Genomic DNA, 25103 nt, shown 5'->3' on the forward strand with positions numbered 1-25103 from the left:
ATGGTAATTTTCTAACACTTACTGTAAGTATTTTTTGTGTGAGGTGTTTTGCTCAAACTGCTAAGCAAGCATGTTAAATCAGCAATTCAGCACTGTAAAATAGATGGTTCTGTAAAAAAAATAACCAAACATTTACCTCACGAACAGACTTTTTATAAAAATTTATTACACAGAAAGTGGAAAAAGAAACTTTTGAGGCATTTTGAAATACTCATTTGACAGGGAAAAAACGAAAATTCACAGAAAAGTTTCGGGAATAGCTAATATTTCTTTGGTCCTCATTTTGTGTTGGTTCCACAAAATTACCCTGGTACTTTAATATATATGTATACATACCATGGTCCATTATCAATAGAGTAATGAACTGCAATGCATCATGTGACCAGTAGATGGCGCGCATGATGTAATTGTGAAAAACACTGCACTTCAAACGCCTTCATAACTTCTTCGGTTCTTCAGAACACAATAGCACAACTTCAAGTGATTTTTTTTTTTTTTTTTTTTTTTTTGGCTCGAGCACATGAATGTTCACTTTCCATGAGGTATGACATTTATTAAGTTTCATATAACAGGAAAACTCGGATATAGCACCTAATTTATTGAAATTTGTCGAGCCAAGTCGGGAAAAGAAAAAGCATAAAAGAAATACCTCAGACCAAAAATTAAATTATTATTCTGTGAGAAAATAGGGCTCAATAGTTTGCGAGTTGGAATGAAGGAGAGTATTTGTGGAATGTTTTAAGATGGACGTCGTTCGCTCTCATCGTCTCTTTCTTTATAAGCTGTTCAGCTCCTGAAGTGTTTGATCCAGCACTTGGTGCATTCCGAGGTTTTCTTCCTTTGCAGAAGATAATTTTTCTAAAAGCAAAAATGAAAATCATTAGTCAGGTGCTCATTTTAGGCTATGCACACTATTTTTACAAGCACTTTAGTGCACTTTTTAGTGTTCTTCATCCACAACCACGCAAGTGTTAAAAAAAGAAAGGTAAACATTCATTTTGCTTGTGTTGACAAGTCAGTGTGTCAGTAATAATATTAGATTAGCAAGACATGTATGGGTACAATTAAATAATCTTAAACTGTTAGGATTATTATATTATATTAACATAATATATGAAGAGTTCAGACGCAAAAACCTCTAAGTGTCATCTGGAATTTTCTTCTAAAAATTGCATTTTCTCAGACGTCCTACTTCTTAATTCAGTAATGTCACGTTTATGGCAAAGAATAGGTAATTTTTATCGATTTTAACATGAAATAAATGAACATAAACATAAGAGGCAGAGAAAAATGCTCATTGTAGAAGAAAATTCTAGATGGCATCTGAACTCTTTATATATCTATTTTTATATTAGCGTGAAATCAGACATCTAAAATGTAACCTCACCTTTGTGGACATCAGAAAAAAGCGTATATAAGAGCAGAAAAATGTTACATTGTTATATGGAGTACATTTTTATGATTTGTAACATACTTTAATCTATTTATTAAATATATTTTAAACTATATAGAAAAGGAACCACTGTAACTGTGGGATTTTGACCAAATACAGTTATTTTATAGATGTTATAGTTATAGAAATTTCCGAAAATGCATGACCTTTCCTGTCATTTGGGATAAATGGATAAAAATTGAATCAATTAAAAATTTTAGATTTGTGAATAGATTTGAACAAGAACTCAAGAACTCAACCAAGAGAATAAATCACTTGAAAATCAATTACATGTTAAAATCAAAATGCGCCTTTAAAGGGGTGGTCTACTACGATATCATATTTTAAACTTTAGTCGATGTGTAATGTAGCTGTGTGAACAACATTTCTGAATCTAAGACGCTCAAAGTTCAATTGACATTGGCTTTTACAGAGTTAGCCTAGCAAAGCCTACAGTGAACGAAGTTTGGGGACTACAAAAAATACATACAGGTTAATGATGTCATAAACCCTTTAGATTACGCACGTACACCTCGTGCAGCCAAGGGGTGTGGCCAGAGGGGCTGTAATGTTATAACAGTGACGCTTCCTTGTGATATGGAGCTGATCTGCGAATCACAGCACATTATGTTAACTGACTAACATACGGTCTTCAGAGGAACTAGGAAATATGACAGTCATTTTCATGTTAGGTTAGTAGCTGTATATAATCAAAGTAGGATATATGAAAAAAAATAAAGTGATTTTTTTACAAATGAAGCATGAGCACGCATCTTAAAAACACAACCAAGCCTTAAAAATACACTCTGGACCACCCCTTTAAAGCCGATATTTATTTAAAATAGTTCTAGGTTTTCCATGAACATATAGATTCCTTTTCCAGTCTTCGTGATGAAAAATTAGGAATGAACGCAGAAGATTAAGAATATAAAATGAAACAACATGAGTGTTTTATTGAGACTAATGAAAACATTGAAGCTAAAATGAAGAGAGTGTCAAGAAAGAGATGCAGTAGAGCAGGACAGAGATGGATCTACAGGGATGTCATGTCATTGAGAGCATGATCCAGCTCCTCAGAGATGGCTTTATACTTCAGCTTCTGAGCATAGAGTTCATCTGAAGGTTGGCAGGAAAAGCAGGAAAGCGAAGGATGAGACACAGCAATGACCAGAAGCAAAATGAAAAAGAGAAAGACAAGAGGTTAATGGATGTATGAAGCTAAACATGCTATGGAGCACACAGAGATCCCCTTCTACTCGAAACAACCCAAGCAAATTGTGTGCAAAACAACAATGACTGTAAAATTTCCATTCGACCCACAGAAGATTTGCACCCTTATTTACTTTTATCAGGCATGTATTTTTATTAAGCAAATGTAGATTTTAGTCTTGTACTGAATTGACCAGCGCTATAGGAAACAGACATACTTTATTTCTCTTAGGACAGAAGCAATACCAGACTTGTTCAAACTGATTCCATATACAGAGTCAACTATATCGTCTTCCAGTAAAGGGTTCAAGTTGAGTGAAATATGAGCCTGCTGGAACTCTGACAAAATATCTCTAAAACAATATGGTGTTGTGTGTTTCAAAAGATTTTTATAGCCGTTATATAGGCAGGGAGGATGACCCGCCTGTGACCTGTAAAACCCCATCCATGCAAGACTTCTCAATGTGTGCTGCTAGCCACTGGTTATTTCCGAAGGTGAAAAGTTCATTTAGCCACTTCCTAACCTTCACTAAAGTTCACTAAGAAATTCACTGTTTATACAAATCGTTTAGAGCATATAGTGTTGCTGCCAAGTCAAACTTACCCAATTTAAATGGTTGTTAGCTACACCATATGCTACCAAAACAAATATCTAGGTATAGTAACTCATTTGAAAACGTAAATATCATTTTGGAATGAACTTTTGTATCGAGAGTATTTTTCTTTTCTTTGTGATTAATATCCTAAACGACTTCAAAAAGGCCATGTTAAATGGCTTAGCACAACCGCCAGGGGTCGCTCTATACCAAAAACCGCCATGCGGGTCAATTTTACCCCAAGATATATACACTAGATATCGCATACGGACCCTGAGCATGCGTCAATAGCGCCGCCACATTTGTACAGTGCTCCTAGCACAAACGTCATTCAACCGCACTAGTCAAGACCAAAGCCAATGTGAAGATGCTGTGTACGGGTGTAGTAACGAGCAAACAACGAAAACAAAGCATAAACGCAGAACACTTTATAGGTAAGATTTAGTTTTTTACATTTTTGTGTGTGTTATGAACGTTTGTGCTAAACAAGTCACGTTATTGATGATAATACAGTCACTTACTGCATTGACCATAAGGAAAAGTATCACCAACTCGCACTAAATACTAGGCTTATGCTAGTTTTGTTGAATAAAATAAGCAACCAACGTAAATGAAATATGACAACAAGATGCTGCGGTGCCAGAAACTTGTATTATAGTCTGTTAAGTGAACGAGTCGTTCATAACGGAGATTCATTCACAAACTAATCGCTCCCTCCTTTAGAATTAGAAGTGAAAGCAGGAGAGGGGGGTGTGTTTTTAGGACATTAGATTAGATCAAATTTAACAGGGAGGGAAGATAATACACACAAATACATGCTGTTTGTCAGCAATGCCCGTGTGGTCACTTATCCATCGATGTAGAAAAGTGATGTAAAATTATAATTTTCGAATTTAAAAAAAAAAGTTGCATACTGACCACACGGAAAACTCCCGACCATAGATATATGTATTTATGTGTATATATCTCTGGCTCTGGATGGCCAGTCCCCCACTGCACATTGGTCTCGCATTCATTTCAAAGGAGCATTACCATGTACTAAAATGGCGGCTCTATTGACGCATTCATTCCAATAGACAACAACAGGGTAGGCAACATCTAATATAAATATCTATGAATTTTACCCACGCACATGAATAGTGTTTTAATGTCTAAAGAGCATTTTATTTCACTGTATTATTCCACAGTCATCACAAAATATATGAAATATATAAATGACAGCCCGAAAATACAGGCATCATATAGTGTGTAAATTTTACCCGCCCTGGCGCTTATGGGTATATGGGTGGGTTTAGCTAAACAATTTTTAACACTAGGGGACTGTAAATCATACATTTTTAGTAAAAAGTGATTGACTGAGAGACTTAAATGTTTTTTAAAAACCTGGTCTGGACATTTGAAATATACCCACGGGTAAAATTTACCTTGTGACGGTTTTAGTGTTAAGTGCAATCTGAAATTAATAAATTAGTTACTCTAGCTTTTGAAACAGTTCACAATGTCGAGGGAAAAATATTTAAATTGAACCACCCAAACCAATCAGATCTAATTTTGTAACCCGTTTGGTGCAACTGAATAAAGCGTTTCACCAAAAACTAGCAACCTAAACCAATCAAATTTATTTATTTTTTTTACCAGTTCATTGCTTTTCAACCAAGTTTTAAAAAATTTTTTTGATTAAATCTAGTTTTTAAATTCAATAAACATAACCTTATAAACCAAATGAGAACTTTTTGATCAAGTTTATTCAGTTCATTCTTCAAAACAAATATCAAAAACAAAGAAAAATAAATATGTTAAATGGCTTAGATGCAGTCTCAAATGAACAATTTTTCAGCAAATCTAGTTTTTGAACCAGTTCATTAAGTCAAAAAATATGATTTTCTAAAATGAACCACCTAAACCATTTAAAATTTAGTTCTGGAACCAGTTTGAGTCATCTGAATGAAGCATTTTGCTATACCATTCATTAATTTTCTTTTCAGCTTAGTCCCTTTATTTATCTGGGGTCGCCACAGCGGAATGAACCACCAACTTGTCCATCACATGTTTTACGCAGCGGATGCCCTTCCAGCCACAACCCATCACTGGGAAACACCCTCACATTCACACACCACTCTCATTCACACACATACACAATGGACAATTTAGCCTACCCAATAATTCACCTGTACCGCATGTCTTTGGACTGTGGGAGGAACCGGAGCACCCAGAGGAATCCCACGCGAATGTGCGGAGAACATGCAAACTCACAGAAACGCCAATTGACCCAGCCGAGGCTCGAACCAACGACCATGACAGCACTACCTACTACCACGTCGCCTTTGCTAAACCAATCAAGGCTATTTTTTAACTACATCACTAGATAATTAGCTAGATCAGGGGTTTTCAATTTCTGTCCTGGAGGTTCGTGGTCCTGCAGATTTTAGCTCCAACTTGCCTCAACACACCTGCAAGGATGTTTCTAGAAAGCCTATGCTGTGTCCCAAATCGCATACTTATACTATTCCCTAAAAATATGTACTTTTTTGTGAAGGAAAAAATATATAGTTTTGAGTGTGTAACAGAAGAGTGTGCAAACTTTGGGACACACTACTTCCTCGTTAACAGATCGTTACATTGCTTATTTATGAGCCCTGTCAATCATCTCGACACATCATCCACATTTCTGGCATATTTAATTTCCTACCTTATTGGAGATACAGCAGCAGGTTAATCTCCCATTCACGAGTCTTTCATGCAGAGAAATCTTCTCAGGTCTTTATGCGTTTAGACGTTAATGTCCAAACACGTCTTTATATAAGTTCAGTATTGTTGTTGCAGATGAAATATAACACAGAAAGCGCGATTTAAATATTTTTTAGTGGGCTAGATATTAATTTACAGTCATACAAACATCGTTACTGACGGTTTACATCTAGTTGACGGTTGATCTTGCACGTCCATCATGTTTGTAGTTTATTTACACTTTTCACCTGCGTTTGTAGTTCTAATCGAAATCACGTCCAACGCACAATGTACTGTGGGCAATATCAACATATTGTCAACATACTACGATTTGGGACATGCTAATTCTATTTTCAAATACTATGTAGAACGGTTTGGGACGCAGCACTAATAAGAGCTTGATTAGCCCAGGTGTGTCTGATTGGGTTTGGTGCTAAAATCTGTGGGACACAGAGATTGAGAACCCCTGTTCAAGATAATTTGCTAAAATAAACCACCCAAACCAATCAAATGTAGTTTAGGAACCTGTGTGTGTCAACTGAATGAAGCAACTGACTAAAATGAACCTTTCAAAACCAACCAAAATCTGTTTTTTGAAACCCATTTGAGTCATCAAAACATCTGGTAACTCCTCCATTCTTACATTTGATCGCATTCCAGAAAAAGCAGCAGCTTTGACAATAGATGAAGTTCACTCAAATGAACCATTCAAACAAAGAAATTCACAAAAACAAACTATCTAAATGAGCCAATTCACCAAAATGATAAACTTTCCCAATCTGTTGCCACAATTCATACTGCAGTATCTAGGTCACTGTTTATTACTAGAATAGCTAAAGTGTTTTTGAAACAGCTACTCGCACGTCTGGAAAACGTTATCAGATTAGCAGAATCTCTATGAATAACTGCATGAACAATGTAGCTAAAACTGTTTGAGCTGAACTGTTTTGCGCTACATAAATCTTGCTAAAAAAAGAACTTGACACAGAGATTAACCCATCGAACTAATTAATGAGTTCGTACCTTCAAGGTCATCAATGGATTTTTCCAGTTTGGCCACTGTCCTCTCTGCAAACTCTGCACGGGTCTCGGCCTGATAAACACAATAAGGAAGTTTAACAAAAGTCATTTGGGATGAGAAAGGGCAGCTTGTCTTAGACCTTGTCTCGTTTATTGACTTCTTTACCTCCTTCAGCTTGTCACTAAGAACTTTGATTTCCTCTTCATACTTGTCTTCTTTTTCTGAGTACTGAAGCAAAAGACAGACACAGAAAAAACACTTCACTTTCCGACAACATCAAATCAACTTTGCATTACCCTTGAAGCTATTGTGTTGTGAGAACTTCAACCGTTAGTCTGTAAATTGCCGTGTTTCGGTTCCAAAGTGATTATCAGGCTCTGAAGTCGAGCCTCAAATTGCATCTTTGCGAAAGTTAGCAGATAAAACAGAAGTGTTGACTTACTTTCTCTGCCTGAGCCTCTAGGGATTTAAGGTTGTTGGTAACGTTTTTCAATTCCTCCTCCAAATCACTAGCTTTGCTGTTTGAACAGAAAACAATCTTTTAATTGGTAAGGCAGCAAACATTCACATTTTAGTCTGAAAGATTAAACGTGTGAGAATAGGTAGACGATACCATTCAGCGACTTCGGCTCTTTCTTCAGCACGCTCCAGTTCACCCTCGAGAATCACCAGTTTACGGGCCACCTGTAGTCGAGATGGCTTTCAGATGAACAGTTTCAAACGTCAAACCATCTGGAAGCTACGTGCCTTAAGGTGCTTGTAACTCACCTCTTCGTATTTGCGGTCGGCCTCCTCGGCGATGTGTTTGGCCTCCTTCAGCTGCATCTCCTGGATCTCCATCTTCTCCTCGTCCTTCATGGCACGGTTCTCGATTACCTTCATGCCTCTGGAGTTGAAACGAAAGGTTAGTGATGCAGTCATTACTGATGACCTTTCAGATAAAGTTCAACAAATATGTGAATGAAAGATCTTGGATTTAATTGAAAATCCACTTAAAAGGAATAGTTCACATAAAAATTTACATAAAAGAAGATGTATTGAAGAAGGCTGGTCGCAGCAACCATCATTTTTCTAAAAATTTTCTTTTGTGTTACAAATAAACTCAATAGTTTAGGTTTTGAAGAAGTGCAGCGTACATAAACAATGACAGAAGTCTCATTTCTGCCTGAACTATCCCTTAAAATTGGCCATTTCCTCATTCTTGAGCAGATATTTTAAAGATTGTTGGAATTTTACAGCCATCCATAACCAGAGTATGATAAAAATACCATCGAGGTCAATGGTAACCAGTTTCCAGCATTCTCCAAAACATCTTTTTTGTCAGAAAGAATATTAAATTGATTTGGAACTTTCAATTTTGTGTGAACTATCCCTTTAAATATAACCTCTTGAACAAAATAAAAGTAACTGTGTTCTCACTTATATTTGAATCTCAATTATATTTGAATTCCATCACATTGTATAACGTCTTATGCAGTCAACTTCAGGATTGTTTTCCGATGAGATAAAGGTGTTTTGTTCGAAAGAAGCAAAGTAGTTTGAACTCAAAGTAGCAAAGCAAATCATTCCTTCCAACATTATTTCGAAATTAAAAGTTTCCACTGACCTCTCACTCTCGTCTGCTGCTTTCTCCGCTTCTTCCAGTTTCTGCAGTGCAGTTCCCAGTCGTTCCTGAGCCCGATCCAGTTCCTCCTCCACCAGCTGAATCCTGCGGTTCAGGGCCGCCACATCACCCTCCGCCTGATGGTAATAAAAAGGTCAAGGGTTAATAACATTCTGACATTTTAATTTAACAACTATTGGTCACACTTCATTATAGGTACAATTCTCACTATTATTAAACCATGACCATGACTTAAACCATGACTTTTACAATAAACCATGACTTTTCCCTCAATAAACTCCCAGTTTGCTGCTTATTAATAGATATCAAGGTAGTAGATAGGTTTAAGAATTAGGTAGGATTAGAGCGGTAGAATAGATCAAGCAGAATGTGTGTAAGCTACTAGTTATTAGTGAGAATTGGTACTTAAAACAACGTGTTACCCAACAATTTATACTAGGGATATGAAATAACGTTCTGCTATGTTTTCAGGTGTGCGGGGATTCTCTCAATGACGACATGTAATGTTTGTCAGTTATTGCACAAAGCACAATCAACTGCAGAAGAAAAAACATTTTTGCACCCTTTACGACCACCACCACCCGTTGTGATTCAAACAAAGATTGGCCTTAGAATGAGCACAATGGTGCCTCTGTGACATTTCTCGGTTTTAAGAGACCTCACAGCCAAACCGCCCACTTACTGCGCTGATAATTGCGACTATAATTATGACGAATATCACCGTGGTTCTCTCTCAGAGTGCGGACCCTTAACTGAGCGAGCATGCCAATCACTCGGTAGGAAAATCTCAAAGCCAGGAAACTGTATCTGGGTTTAAAGTTTCAGAGGAGACAGAAAAACAAGGCTAAGGGGAAAAGTCAAAGAGAGCAAATCATACATTTTCTGATTGCACCTTTGTTTTTGAGTCAGAGCTGCTGGTATTTATGGACTCCATTCAATGTTTGGTGGAGCATTTGGAGCATGAACAGTAGTAAACACATCATGGCTGACTTACTACACTACTTACTTTTATAGACTTTTTGCCACTTTTTAGCTACTAGACGTCATCAAAAAATCATTATTAAACATAAAAAGTATCATAATAAATCATAGTATAGGTCTGAGTCCAATACATTACGACTTTTTTTCATAATGTTTCCTGTTTTATCACACAGTACTTATGTATCACAATACAAATGTTCTATTTAACTGGCAATGTGACTTGATGTAAAGAACTACAACCAAACCAATCATTCATTCATTCATTCATTCATTTTCCTTCGGCTTAGTGTCTGATTTATCAGGGGTCGCCACAGCGGAATAAACCGCCAACTATTCTGGCATATGTTTTATGCAACGGATGCCCTTCCTGCCGTAACGCAGTACTGGGAACCAAACCAATCATTTTCTGTAAATATAAAATTGGATCTTCAAATAGGGTGACACGGTGGCTCAGTGGTTAGCACTGTTGCCTCACACCAAGAAGGTCACTGGTTCGACTCCCAGCTGGGTCAGTTGGCATTTCTATGTGGAGTTCTCCATGTGTTCACGTGGGTTTCCTCCAGGTGCTCCGGTTTCCCCCAAAGACATGCATAATAGGTGTATTGAATAAACTAAATTGGATGTAGTGTATGTGTATGAATGTTAGAGTGTATGGGTGTTTCCCAGTATTGGGTTGCAGCTGTGTAAATGGCTGTGAAAAACATATGCTGGATAAAGCTGCGGTCACACTAGACTTTTTTCCCCATAGACTTCCATTCATACACATGCGAATGCGTCAGACAGGAAACGCAAGCTCGGGCGACAAGTTTCGCAGTTCGCTGCGTTGCAAAGTTCAAGCTTGGTGAACTGTGACCTGCAAAATCGCATCACTTGACTGCGTGAGACCAATCGAGGATCAAAACATGACCTCTCTGGACAGAAATTAAAAATATGGACCAATCGCTCGCTTTTTAAAATGTCTAATCATCTTGTTTAATCCCGCCCGTTTTCGCAGCGCCGTACTGCAGAATTTCGCTAGCTCAAACTCTAGTGTGACCGCAGCTTTAGTTGGCAGTTCAATCCACTGTGGTGACCCCTGATGAATAAAGAGACTAAGCCGAAGGAAAATTATTAGAACTTCAAAGAGAGATGAAGTAAAACAAATTTAGACGTAACTTTGGTAGCTAGTTCTCTATTGGATGTCGTTCAAACACTGTTATAAACACAAACATTACCATAAATCATAGTCTAGGTCTATAAGTCCAATTCTAATGCCATTTTTGTCTCATAATCACTACTTATTTTCTTATAATGGTGAGAGAATGTTATTTATTTCCCTATAATTGACTTTGGACATATATTTAGATTTTATATCTCACAAAGTCACTAATCTTCTCTCTATATACAGTTGTATAAATGAAGTTATGTTTGAAGATTAAATATATGTTGAAATTGTAAGTTTTTCTCTCAATTGAGCTTGAATCTTGGAAAAGGATTTTCTAGCTCACGACATACCAACTGAATAGATTTTTTTCTCATAATGGCAAGAATTTTGAGTTTCTATCTTAAAATATAACTTAATATCTTGCGTTACTTCTATGCTACTTAATGCTATTTAAATAATCAAACCAACAATCAATAAAACTTTGTCTCAAAATCTAAATTTACATCTGGCGATTATGAGAAATAAGGTCATAACTGTGAGACCTTATGTTTTATCTCAAGATAGAATACATCCGGGCTTTAAAATGTAAATATACTTTGTACTTTGCTACATGCAAGCCTTTTTATCTCACAAAACGCCATTTGAATGTGCTATTGGAGCTTGACATCAATAAAGAAAGGATCGAATGGACATTTATTCACACATATTTAACCAACAGGCTAAGAGTGAAGGAAGTTAACCCCCTTTCGAATAAAAGGGAGCCAAAGAGGGGAGGAGAAAAATGCACAGGAAATGGACACACTCCACATCCTCTCCCCTCCCAACATGCACATTCAGTTCAGGGTCAGGATACTCCCTCATGAGCCGTGCCCTTTCCTTAGTCACTGTGCTCCCTGTTGCTTTAAACGCAAGCCATATATGGTAAAATAAACTCTGGAGAATGCCAGTGGTGAAGTGCCAAAAAGATTTAAAGGCTGAAGAATGGAAGAAATAATAAGACAGCCATATGTTATCGGGAAGCGTCTGGACGCAGCCTTGAATATTTATCACGTACAAAATGAACCCAAGCGCGCACTTGTGTGATATGAAACGAAGGCATTCAGAGATCGATGGATTCCTGAGTCCACTTACATCATGATACACTCAGGGATGTTGTGACGTCATTGTCCAATTATACGATTAGGTCTAATATGTCGGGGAATCACCTGGGACTTAAGTTGCTGACTTCCTGAGCCACAGTTTTGTATGTGACATTGAGCAAACACTTGAGACCAGCTCTATCAACGTAATGGCCTTTTTATGGACTGATATTATGAAAATAAGGCCTATCAGACGAAAATGAACAGAACGTGCTTCTTTTTCACCATATTTCAGAGATCTGATTGGCAAGAGAGCCAAATACTTGGGTGCAGATGCAAACCTATTGGTTGTTTCTAACAATCACAAAGAAAAGCAGACAATTTTTGGAGCATTTCCATGTAAGTGATCACTTGTGCACACTTAACTGTAATAAGATATGCAAAAGAAGCCTTCATATCATAATTTTTAACACCATGGGAACCTGCCAATGCAAATATGAGGAGCATTTCTGAAACGGACACCCTTCCTGTTCTCAAAAGTCTAATGTTTATAGAACATGCTTCACATATGTTTCCAGTCTTGTTTTTGACATTTAACCCCACTGTGAATCATGGCCTGCATAACTTATGATGACCATCATGGAGAGATCATAGGTCACATCATTAACAAGTCCAAGGGTGGGAAACCTCCCACTTATGAAAGCAAAGTCAGCAATATTTATATCACAAGCATTTGACTCAGTGAAACACCCCTAAAACAAGGAAGAAAGAATTAATGTGGAAGAATGGGACCATGATGCTGACTAACATTTCTTAAGACTTAAATGGTCAAAAGAAAATCGGCACACTACCACTTTAGCTCTCAATTTTTTTTCATATACCATCGCTTCGACCTACATGGTCTTCATCAGGTTGTTTTTGATCGAGCACCTGCCTTTGAGAATTCTAGATGTGCGCACGTTTCTGTTTCTTGGTTGCTTAAGACTTAAATGGGCACGGAGAGACAAAAGATGCACTATTCGGTCTACAAACACTAGAAGAACAGGACTTTACTTAAGCTGTTCCAGCTTCCTGCATATCTGCATGGTCATCTGAGTATGAAGAGGGTCCACAGGAAACTCCAATGTGGAACAAGAGACAACATCCTGACTCAGTTCCTTCGGGAGCTCAGGATGGGACATCCTTTTTGGGTCTTTCTTGAGCAACACAATCGAATTCTTAAGTTCTACGAAAGATCTGCAAACAGCCATTCATTGATTAAATCAGTGAAACAAGGGAACATTTGCATCCCTACAGTCATGAATACCAGTGCGTTCCAATGACTGCAAGGTTTTGGTCATATTTCCTTAAACATTAAAGGATGAGTCTGAAAATTAAAATGGACCACCTGAAACCCACGAGGACTGTGGGGGAGGGGGTTTCCTGACAAGCATCTTGGTATTAAAGGGATAAAAATTAAAATAAAAATGTATTCACTATTAACTTGATCTCAAGTACCTGAAAACTTGAATGAGTTTCTTTATTCTGTTGAACACTTAATATATATTTTAAAAACCTGTAAACCTTGATTCTAAAGTAGATAAAACTAATTTTAAGGAAGTCAATGGTTGCAGGTTTGCAACATTTTTCAAAATATCCTATTTTGTGTTGAACGGAAAAAAGAAACAAGGTTTGAAACAAGTAAATGCTGGGTAAATTGTGATAGAACTTTCATTTAGGGAAAACTACCCCTTTAAGAACAAAACTTCCTTACAGACAGTATTTTGGTTCAAAATGAAAAGGGTTTTTTTTTGGACAATACCATTTACCAATACGTCATTATATCAAAAAGCTTATTGGTGTAAATTGCTCTTAATTGCTTTTTTATATCAGGCAAGCAAGTATACTGTCTTGGTAGATAGATGGATGGATGGATGGATGCATGGAAGCATTTAGTTATACCCTTCCCAAAAGAGATATAATTATATATATATATATATATATATATATATATATATATATATATATATATATATATATATATATATATATATATTTTTTTTTTTTTTTTTTTTTTTTTTGATTGATTGATTGATTGATTGATTGATTGATTGATTGATTGATTGATTGATTGATTGATGAAGATGATGATAACTGAATAAAAGTAACATTTTATAAACACTTTATAAAAAGTACTAAGCAGTCAAATAACAGAATATCTGTATCTTTCTTAAACCAAACTCAAGTTTAGCAGTTGTCTGTTAAAAAATGAGTTAATTGTGTAAATTAAATAATGCCAATCAATAAAACTGCGAAAATGGTCCAATAACACCGTATGTGGAAAACAATGAGGCCTCACGACTGGCCCAAAGCAGATTTTGGGGTCGGACTGTTCTTTTGGACCAACGCCTTTCATTCCACAACCTCACGTCTGCATCCAGGTCTCGCCGTTCACCTAAACATACAATTATAATCTTCAGAGCAGCCCGGGAGCTTTTTATAGGTGCCCGTGTTTACGGATGGACCGCGTAGAAGAGCCCACAGAGGGTAGAGACGAAAAGTAAGAAGACAGAAAGTAATAAGATTTGTCTCACTTTCTCCCGGAGCTCGCGCTCATTGTCCAGCTCGCGCTGAAGACCCAGAGCCCGATCCTCTGCGTCATCCGCCTGCTGCTGCAAACACTGGATCTTTCTCTTCACTGCGTCCAAAGAAGTCACACCTGTCATTTTAACTAGTTTATTATATTATATTTACTAAAAGAAAACAAAACGAAACGCGACTTTGGTCGAGGAGAAACAAAACGATGTGCAAAAACAACGGAAAAAGTTTTAAAAAGCTATAAAATATAAATACATCAAAATGTAAAGGCTAAAAAAGCTCTATTTTACCCTGCATACAGGGATGGTATAACAAATAACGGAATGCTGCTGTATTTAGATGATCTGTGCAAATAGGGAAAATAATGAGCGGAAAATAAAACACGAAATGTGCAATCCAAGTTCTTCCCAGTCCGGATCAATACAAAACGGTTGAATGGACAAAAAAAGGTCTTCGCAGGAGGTTATTTCAGTCTCATGGAGTCATTGGAATGTGGGAGAATGTGAGGAGGCAGAACTTCTGCAGAAAAGTTTCAATGTAACTGTGGAAAAGTGAGCTCCATGTGACGTCACGGTGGGCGGGGCGCCCGTTGAGTCACAATACAGACTCACTTTATAGTGATTAGCCTACTCCTTAAAAAATGTAACCTATATAAAAACGTACTCTTTTCTTTTATCTTGACTGCTATTTAAAGCATTTTTATTTGTTTATTTTAAACAATCAAATAACAGAATAATTTAAGCCATTCTTTGTGCTTTTTTACACTAATGAACACGATATAATTGTAACTATAAATATGGAAATGTAGGTAGAGTATCTGTGGGGTCAAATAAAATAATATTAGCTTTCACTTTTCATCTAATTAAAAACTTTTATTTTAGATGGTTTTTTTTTTATCAAATCACATTACTATAATATATAAAGCCGTTTCTGTCAAACTGATCTGACCCATATAATTGACTTTCGATGTGATATTTTAGAATTTTTTGTTTTTCACACATTTAACTGTGCGTCAGTTGCAATTCTTTCAAACTAAAAACTTTGTGACGTATTCAGAAATGTATCCTTAATTAGAATCTCGCAATTTTGAATTACTATCTTACAGTTCAGACTTGTTTTATTGTCAGTTTATATACTGCAATTTTGACATTTTTCCCATAATAAATGTAATAGAATGTTATGTTGCACAATTAAAATCACTGAAGTTTATTGCTAGTATTTCGAGTGCATAATGTGAAATTCTGACTTTTTGCCCTCAAAATTGTGACTATTTCTCACAATTATGAGTTTATGGGCAATTCTGAACTTATCATTTCTTGCTCTTCTGACTCCATATCTCATAATTCTGAATTTATATCTTGAAATTGAAGTTTACGTCTCGCAATTATGAGTTTATATCTTGCATTTTTAAATGTCTAGCTCACAGTTTTTAATTTATTTGAACTTATGTACTTTTTTGCAAAGATTTTGATTGATTACAAATTATTTCTCATTATTACATCTCACAATTCTAACTTAACTGAAGTCAAAATTGTGAGATATACAGTTGAAGTCAGAATTATTAACCCCCCTGAATTATTAGTCCCCTGTTTATTTTTCCCCAAATTGTAGTTTTATCAAAGAGAAGATTTTTTCAACACATTTCTAAACATAATAGTTTTAATAACTCATTTCATATAACTGATTTATTTGATCTTTGCCATGATGACAGTAAATAATATTTTATTAGATATTTTTCAAGACACTTCTACAGCTTAAATGAAATTTAAGCTAATTAGGTTCATTATGTTAACTAGGCAGGTTAGGGTAATTAGGCAAGATATTGTACAAAGTTCTAAACTATCGAAAAAATATATAGCATAAAGGGGCTAATAATTTTGACCTTAAAATTGTTTTAAAAAAATTATTCTAGCCAAACTAAAACAAATAAGACTTTCTCCAGAAGAAAAAATATTATCAGACATACTGTGAAAATTTCCTTGCTCTGTTAAACATCATTTGGGAAATTTTTAAAAAAGTAAAACATTTCAAAGGGGGGCTAATAATTTTGACTTCAACTGTATAATTCCAATTTAAGTCCAATTTTTGAGAAAAAAAGTGACAATTTTTATTTTCTATTTAATGGCGGAAACAAGATTCCGTAATTGGTTTGGTCAATTTTTTATTTCTATCCTTTTTTGCATGCTTGATTTTTTTTTCTTTCAAAATGTCTTAATTAAATAACTAAAAAGTATTTAAAATATGAAATGCACATTATGACTTACAAATTTAACCACCACCACAATTAAACTCAAGTGTTCAATCACAACCCCGCCATTAAAAGCTCCAATCTTGACGTTACACACCGTTTCATCTGTGACACGCTTTCCTCAGAAGTGCGCTTTTGTTCTAAAGACGAGCCGGGGATCTCGAAGCATTGATTTCATTAGTCACAGGAGTGTGGCCCTCTGTGTTTGCTTTCCCTACATTCCTAGGATTCCTGGGCTGCTACATGGCAACCGAAATCCCAATCTCCCCTGCTGCTCCACTGACTTATCAGTAACAGGCCTCGAAAAATCCCTCGCTCATTCAGAGTCTTCTACCTTACTTCTTTGGCGTTGAGCATGCAGATGTATAATTAGTTTACAGTTTCCTCTAATGCATGACATGTGGTAGGCTTGTCTGGAGCACATTTTCAGGGCAACGCACCAGAGAAATGTGCTCGTATCCCCAGTTTCAGGCCTCTCAGTGTGTCTAAAGAAAACGAGAACATTCTACAGGAAATGAAGCGCACTCAAAACTGCATTTGTACCGCACTTATTGAATAAAGTCTGATGTCACGCTGTGTCCTCAAGAAGAATTTGGTGTTCAACATTCTAAAAAAAGTGGTTCTTTTTTGGAATCTTTGATTCCAAAAAAGAACTTTTCAAATACTTTCCATTTAAGATTCTTTAGATGTTACACACACACACACACACATACATAGCACATATATACAACCTTCAAAAATAAAGGTACAAATGCTGTAACTGACACATTTCAGTCATTTAAAAGTACAAACACTGACAGTTGACTCCTTGGATTTACTTAATTTTTTAAGTTAAGTGGTTGTAAACAATTTATATGGAATTTAAACAAACAAATTAAGTTGAACATTACTAAAACTAATTTGTTTGTTTAAATTCAACACATGTAACTAAAAGTACATAGGTGTACCTCTTTTGAAACTCAGGTACCAATACTGTATGTACTTTTGAGGTACCTCTATGGACCCTAGGAACAAACTGAGGTAAAGTTGGTTTTATATTCGCACATTCGGACTTTCACCTTTTAATATAAAGAACATTCTACTAGAAACTTACATTTTCACTTCAAAAATGTGATAGGGCCTGATCTTTAAGCTTGTCGTCAAAAAATCATACAAAAACAAGCATAAGCTCAAACAATTAAGTGACAGAACGTGTCCTCGATCACTGTCAGCTTCTTCTCCGTCAAATGCTCTCACTTCAGTGTCATAACCTTAAACGTGCAGATAATAGCATAACAATACTATTAAAGCTAGGTTCAACTGGGCTGAGGACAAGGACACAGACAGGGTTTCAACATTTGTAAAAGAGTTTTTAATAAAGAAATAAATCTGAGAACCAAATGAATGACATTCCTTTACAGAGCAACTCACAGAAATCAATCATCAGTCCATTTTAGACATTTTTGTGATTAAATACTTTTTATTACGTCTGTATTTATGTTTTTATCTCAGGGACAGATAATGTACGTTTCTGGCAGAATGTCCCATCATTTCAGAAAAGTATTCTTTGCCAATTCTAAATAGTAAAATCCTATTGGCAGTCAATGGCTATCAAAGTACAACGTTGTTCACAGTTGATTAAATAGTTCAAATGTTGTTTTGAGGTCATACTTGAATGTCATTTCAGACCGAATATTTAAAGTAGCATGTCACAAATTGGCACTGTTCAAAAATGAATGAATGTGCGTATATAAAACTAACTTTACCCCAGTTAGGTACTTCAAATGTATCAGTGACAGCTCTCGTACCTTTATTTCTGGGTGTATAAAGATATTTATATATTTAACTACTTTTTCATATATAAATCAAGAATAAAACGTAATTTTAATTTTATTCTGTAAACTATTGATGACATTTCTTCCAAATTTAAAATAAAAATTATGGGATTTAGAGCATGATTGTTTTTAAAAGATAACAAAAAGTTGTGGCAATGGTGTTTTCAGAAGTTCATATTCATATTTAGACAACACAATACAAATGTTTTAACATCAGAAGACTTCAGAATACAAAATTTGGTGTAATAACCCTGATTTTCATTGGCAATTTTTCGAGAAAAAACTAAATAATTAATATTTGTATTTCAAATTTGGAAGAAATGTTATCAGAACTAACATTTCAAACTCACATCTAACAAATCCAGTAAATTAAGAGAGTCTCTAAATGTTTTGTCCATAACTTGGAAAAAAGAGAAAATGTTAATGTTTTAAGAACTATTCACTTAAAGGTTATTTATTTTGGAATCCCTGTGGGGGGGAAAAAAAGAAAAAAACACATGGAGGACACTCTAAATCTCTCATTCACAAATGCATTTTCACCCCATGTTGAAATCATTAAGAATTCACAAACAAGTGGTTCGCCCCTCCACAGCTTCCTCCTCAAACTATGCAGTCATTTCCTTTGAGGTCATACTATGAGGAGTAACCTGAGGTTATCAGCATGGACCCCTTCACAGAAATTGCAGGTGTGATTACGGCAATTTTCAGACACGTCCCTAGGCTAAATGTGTTCTCACAGGCAGAATGTGTTGTGCTTTGGATCATTTCAGTTTAAAGGTACAGAGTTTGTGCATTTAAACTTTAAAGTTAAGCCATTGACATCCATACTAATCACAAAATATACAATAGAAGTCAATGGTTACCAGTTTCCAACATTATTCAAAATATACTATTTTATGTTCAACGTCTCAAACTAATTTGGATGAAGTGAGAGGTGAGAAAACAATGACATTATTTTAATTTTGGGGCCTTTAAGTCCTACAAATAAAATGGCAGGTAAAAACTACAATGAGCTTCCTCCAGGGTTGGTGACATCACAAGCCTTTACGTTTACATAAATTCCACCCCTGATTTTGACTTTCCTTCAATATTCTTAAGACAGTTACCAAATCACAACACACTGGGCCAGCTGATCAATCAGAGCCCATTTCTGAGGGAGGGGCTTCGTAGAACCAGGAAGTCAACAGAAACAGAAGTAAAATATGTGAAAAACAACAATAGAAAAAAAGCATGCATTCACAATTAAAAAGATATTAGTTGACTTTACTTTAATATTTGAGTAAACTCATTGGTTTTAACATGATTAGTTGACTTTCATTTTAAAAAGATGAGTAAACCTGTTGCTTTTAAAGTGATTAGTTGACTTGAAATGTGATTAGTTGACTTTTTTTTAAAAAAATGTGAGTAAACTCATTGGTTTTAAGGTGATTAGTTGACTTTCATTTTAAAAAGATGAGTAAACCTGTTGCTTTTAAAGTGATTAGTTGACTTGAAATGTGATTAGTTGACTTTTTTTTTAAATGTGAGTAAACTCATTGGTTTTAAGGTGATTAGTTGACTTTCATTTTAAAAAGATGAGTAAACCTGTTGCTTTTGAAGTGATTAGGTGACTTGAAATGTGATTAGTTGACTTTATTTTTAAAAAATGTGAGTAAATTCATTGGTTTTAAGGCAATTATTTGACTTTAATTTTTAAAAGAGCAAGTAAACCTGTTGCTTTTGAAGGGACTAGTTGACTAAGAACAATTAGTTGACATTACTTTAAAAACTCCAGTAAACCTGTTGATGTTAAAGCAATTAGTTGACATTACTTTAAAAACTCCAGTAAACCTGTTGATGTTAAAGCAATTAGTTGACTTTACTTTTTTTAAAAGTGAGTAAACCTGCTGCTTTTAAAGTAATTAGTTGACTTTAACAGAAACAGGTTTACAAAAAAATTAAAGTAACATCAATTAATCATTTTTAAAGTCAATTATTTGTTTTTAAAGTCAACTAATCATTTTAACAGTAAACAGGTTTACTCACATTTTAAAAATTCAAGTCAACTAATCGCTTTAACAAAAACATTTCAACTTTAGTTGACTTGCTTTAAAAGTGATTAAACCCATTGCTTTTAAAGCAACTCAAGTGAACTTTTAAGCTGATTTATTTTTTAAAAAAGTGAGTAAATCTGTTGCTTTTAAAACAATTAGTTGATGTTACTTTAAAAAAATTTGTAAACCCATTGCTGATAAAACAATTAGTTGACTTAAATTTAAAAAAAAGAATAAACCCCTTTGTTTTTAAAGCGATTAGTTGACTTTACTTCAAAGAAATTCAAATAAAACTTTGTTTTAAAATGATTATATAAATGAACCGTGTGCATAAATAAGGTCAAGTTAAGAGTTACAAGTTTACTCACTTTAACTAATTGTTTTTTTACAGTGCATCTTACACTGTATAATTGAAAATAAAAAGCTGACAGACCACCCATTCATAAACATCTTTGAATAAGTCAGTGTGCTTATTTCAGGGGTTAACTTGGGATCTCAAAGGTTCATGACATGCGTTGACATGTTTTATTGAGGTAAAGCTTTTTATTGCCCTATAAATCCCTGTTCTGAACTGGTGCCGTGACCCTGAAATGAAGCATCTGCGATGACAGGAAGTGAAAGCATCATAACAAAAGCCCAAACGGCTCGAGTTGTTTATCGTGGTGGATCATGTCTAATTGTGTTTTTGTGAACCCCCGTCTGTAGGAATGCGTCACTTACGTCAGCAGCTTTTTTCTCAGACAGCTCCAGTTTCTCCTGCGCGTCTTTCAGGGCCTCTGAGTACTTGTCCAGCTCATCTTCAGTCTGCTTGAGTTTCTTCTGGAGGCCGACCAGCTCATCATCTAACTGCATGAGGGAGGGGTGAGTAAACATATAAGACATTGCATATACATGACATATCCCAGATATCTGATAACTCAGATCTGTCTGCTATGTGTAGGCAAATATGATCAGTCTTTATGATACAATTCAATAGTAAAATAACTTGAGTAAACTTGTTACAAACCTTCTTTCTTCTTTTAAACACAAAGACAGACATACTGTACTGAAGAATGATGAGTCCATAGTATTGTTGTTCCTACTCATGTCTGCTTTAGTGCTTGTTGTGTCTCATAAAAGTTTAGAATGATGAAAAAAATGTACATTTTGGGGTGAACTATTCCTTTAAGAAAAATTCTAATAAAGATAAGTATAAATAATATGTAGAACATAATATTTAACATACATCATGTTTTAAGGCTATTTAATTATATTCCTAAACTAAATAACTAAACATTTTATTGTTGTAGTATGATTTTTATTTCATTTCAGCATCAGAGTCTGCATAAAACTGAACAATACTAATAACAATGTGATTGTAAATAGTTGAAGTGCTTAATACTGTAAATTAATGATATACATAACTGAATAACAACAACATAATAATAATAAACATTTACCTAATACTACTCAATAAATATACAATGTTATAGCTGTAGAAAAATTGTTTTAAGTAAATATTATTATAATTATTGCCATTTTTATATCTAATGATTCATTACTTATATATGATTAATTACTTTTATTCTATATATATAATATACACACACACAGGGCAACGCAGTGGCGCAGTAGGTAGTGCTGTCACCTCACAGCAAGAAGGTCGCTGGTTCGAGCCCCGGCTGGGTCAGTTGACGTTTCTGTGTGAAGTTTGCATGTCCTCCCTGCATTCGGGTGGGTTTCCTCCGGGTGCTCCGGTTTCCCCCACAGTCCAAAGACATGTGGTACAGGTTAATTGGGTAGGCCAAATTGTCCATAGTGTATGTGTGTGTGAATAAGTGTGTATGTGTATCCCAGTGATGGGTTGCAGCTGGAAGGGCATCCGCTGCATAAAAAAATGCTGGATAAGTTGGTGGTTCATTCCGCTGTGGCAACCCCAGAATAATAAAGGGACTAAGCCGAAAAGAAAATGAATGAATAAATATACACACAGGTGAAATCAGAATTATTAAACCCCCTTTGGTTTATTTTTTTCTTTGTTAATTATTTCCCAAATGATGTTTAACAGAGCAAGGAAATTTTCACAGTATGTCTGATTATATTTTTTCTTCTGGAGAAACTCTTATTTGTTTTATTTCAGCTAGAATAAAAGCAGTTTTTTATTTATTTAAAACCATTTTAAGGTCAAAACTATTAGCCCCTTTAAGCTATATATTTTTTAGATTGTCTGCAGAAGAAACCATCATTATACAATAACTGGCCTAATTACCCTTACCCAGTGGTGTCCAAACTCGGTCCTGGAAGGCCGGTGTCCAGCTGAGTTTAGTTCCAACTTGCTTCAACACATCTGCTAGGAGCTTTCTAGTATATCTAGTAAGAGCTTGATTAGCTGGTTCAGGTGTGCTTGATTAAGGTTGGAGCTAAACTCTCCAGGATACCGGCCCTCCAGGACTGAGGTTGAACACCCCTGCCCTAACCTGTCTGGTTATCCTGATTAACCTAGTTAAGCCTTTAAATGTCACTTTAAGCTGTATAGAAATGTTGAGATTGAAAAATATCTAGTTAAAAATTATTTACTGCCATCATGGCAAAGATAAAATAAATCAGTTATTAAATGAGTTATTAAAACTATTATGATTAGAAATGTGTTGAAAAAATCTTCTCTCCGTTAAACAGAAATTGGGGAAAAAAATAAACGGCTAATAATTCAGGGGGTTTAATAATTCTGAGTTCAGTGTATCATCTTATATATATGTATATGATGTGAGTCTTATCAATTCACTACATAGTTACAGTATAGATAATTTATTAATTATTCTAGTAGATTTTTACTATGTAAATAAATAGTATTGCTATTATTAATGTGGTGTTTATGATTTCAGTCATTGGTCTTCATCATATGTATCTTTTGTCTAATTCTTACTAGTAGTAATTTTTATTAATTTAGGTCATTTATAGTCATCGTCATCGTCGCACAGTATTGTTTTTATTGTTGTAATGATTGTTTAAATAATGTGTCAAAATGTGCATCAATTAAATAATAATAATAACCATTTCCTTCGGCTTAGACCCTTATTTATCAGAGGCTGCCACAGTGGAATGAACCGCCAACTATTCCAGCATATGTTTTCCAGCTGCAACGCAATACTGGGGAACACCCATACAATCTTGAATTCACACACACTCGACCAACGACTGAGCCACCATGCTGCTATTAATGTTAAATACTAAATAAAATTAATTAATAAATAATTTATAAATTAATCATTACTAAACTATTAATTATTTACAACGAATAGAACAATGATCATTGATAAAAAATATGTTAATTAAGTGACCATTGGTTTTACCCATATTGAATCACAGGCCTCCCTTTAGTGGTCAGCCCATAACTGTGTTTAATTTTAGTCACATCTAACTTATCGTATGGCAGTGAGTGAGATAAATGCTCACAAACACCCTGTTATCTATGACTATCAGCTTGGCTGGGCTCTTGTGTTAAAGAGAGTGTCTGATAATCTACTGGGATTCCAGACAGCCTGACTGCTCGAGTCCATTTATAACCTTTAACTCTAAAAAACACTGGGTTGTATTAACCACATTGGGTTAAAATATGGACAAACATTGGGGTAATTTATTCAATTCAAATTTAAATAAAGATTTTAACCCAATGTTTGGACCCAATGTTGGGTTACATCAGTGTAGATGTCCTGAATGGTGACACTTAATAATAAAAATGTATGTTTTCTTTAAGACGCTATACAACTTTAACATTAAAATCCATTAACACATGCTAAAATGAACATTAATCATGATTAAAACATTTCAAGGAAGCATTGTTCATTTGTAAATCCAATTCTTACTGATTATTTTTGTTGTTTTTTTACAGAATTCCTTCATAGTGGTACAAAAGAAGCAGCCACAGCTTTGAAAATCCCAGAAAATGCAGCTCAAATGCATTCTTGGTTTTCAAGTATGAGTTCTTGGCACAGATCTCCTTGATTACAACCATACAGTCCAGATCCTATTGCCAGAACTTTTGCTAAAACCTCTTAGATTTTGTCCTGAAAATAAGGATTCATACCTGCTTGCATTTGTCCTCCGCAGCTTTCTGCTCAGTCTCGGCCTGCTCTGCCCGGTCAATGGCGTTCTCCTTGTCCAGTTTGAGCATCTGCATCTTCTTCTTGATGGCCTCCATGGTTGCAGGTTGATCTGGTGTTCTGATGCGAAATTGAAGGGAGCTGCGAGCGAAGTGCAGTTCTTGGTGCTTGGGTTGAAAGTGTGGTCAGACTAATGGATGCGAGGAGATTTAGGAGTGGAGAAGAATGCAGCTGATGCTGCCTGCAACCAAGAGCTGCCAGAAATGCTGGATCGCTCTAAAAAACCGAACCGAAGCACCCCCTTCCCTCACTCCTCCACTCGTCTCCATATCTTACCACTTGTGTGAAGGAATGGCCTGGACCAAACACAGTCAGGAGCACTTCTCCTTATTAGGAGTGGTGCATATTGTTTTTGAAAAAAAGGACGAAGGGATGGAGAGGTGAGCAGATATAGGCCCTACATCCAGATTTAACCCCTTAGTTTAGAGTAAGAGTGAAGGAAGTTTCTTCTTATGTCCTTGTTAGGTCGAAAAAGCGTC

General features: G+C 35.4%; 1 protein-coding gene across 4 annotated transcripts; it reads right to left on the reverse strand.

Annotated features, from left to right (window-relative positions):
- Positions 1 to 146: 146 nt before the first annotated feature.
- On the reverse strand, positions 147 to 24849 carry tpm4a (tropomyosin 4a). Of its 4 annotated transcripts, none has more exons than XM_056447405.1 (9): positions 24549 to 24839; positions 21206 to 21331; positions 8592 to 8725; positions 7754 to 7871; positions 7599 to 7669; positions 7428 to 7503; positions 7151 to 7213; positions 6988 to 7057; positions 147 to 858 (listed from the first exon to the last, which is right to left on the reverse strand). In XM_056447405.1, the coding sequence occupies exons 1-9, from the start codon at positions 24660 to 24662 to the stop codon at positions 776 to 778; spliced, it is 855 nt and encodes a 284-aa protein (XP_056303380.1). In that variant the 5' UTR covers positions 24663 to 24839; the 3' UTR covers positions 147 to 775. The 4 variants fall into 4 exon arrangements, with proteins under 4 accessions (XP_056303380.1, XP_056303382.1, XP_056303381.1 ...); XM_056447406.1 differs by lacking the exon at positions 147 to 858 and adding an exon at positions 2361 to 2548 and having other exon boundaries at positions 24549 to 24849; XM_056447407.1 differs by lacking the exons at positions 21206 to 21331; positions 24549 to 24839 and adding an exon at positions 14387 to 14921.
- Positions 24850 to 25103: the final 254 nt, after the last annotated feature.

This window comes from Danio aesculapii, chromosome 22 (assembly GCF_903798145.1).
Source record: "Danio aesculapii chromosome 22, fDanAes4.1, whole genome shotgun sequence".
NCBI lineage: Eukaryota > Metazoa > Chordata > Actinopteri > Cypriniformes > Danionidae > Danio > Danio aesculapii.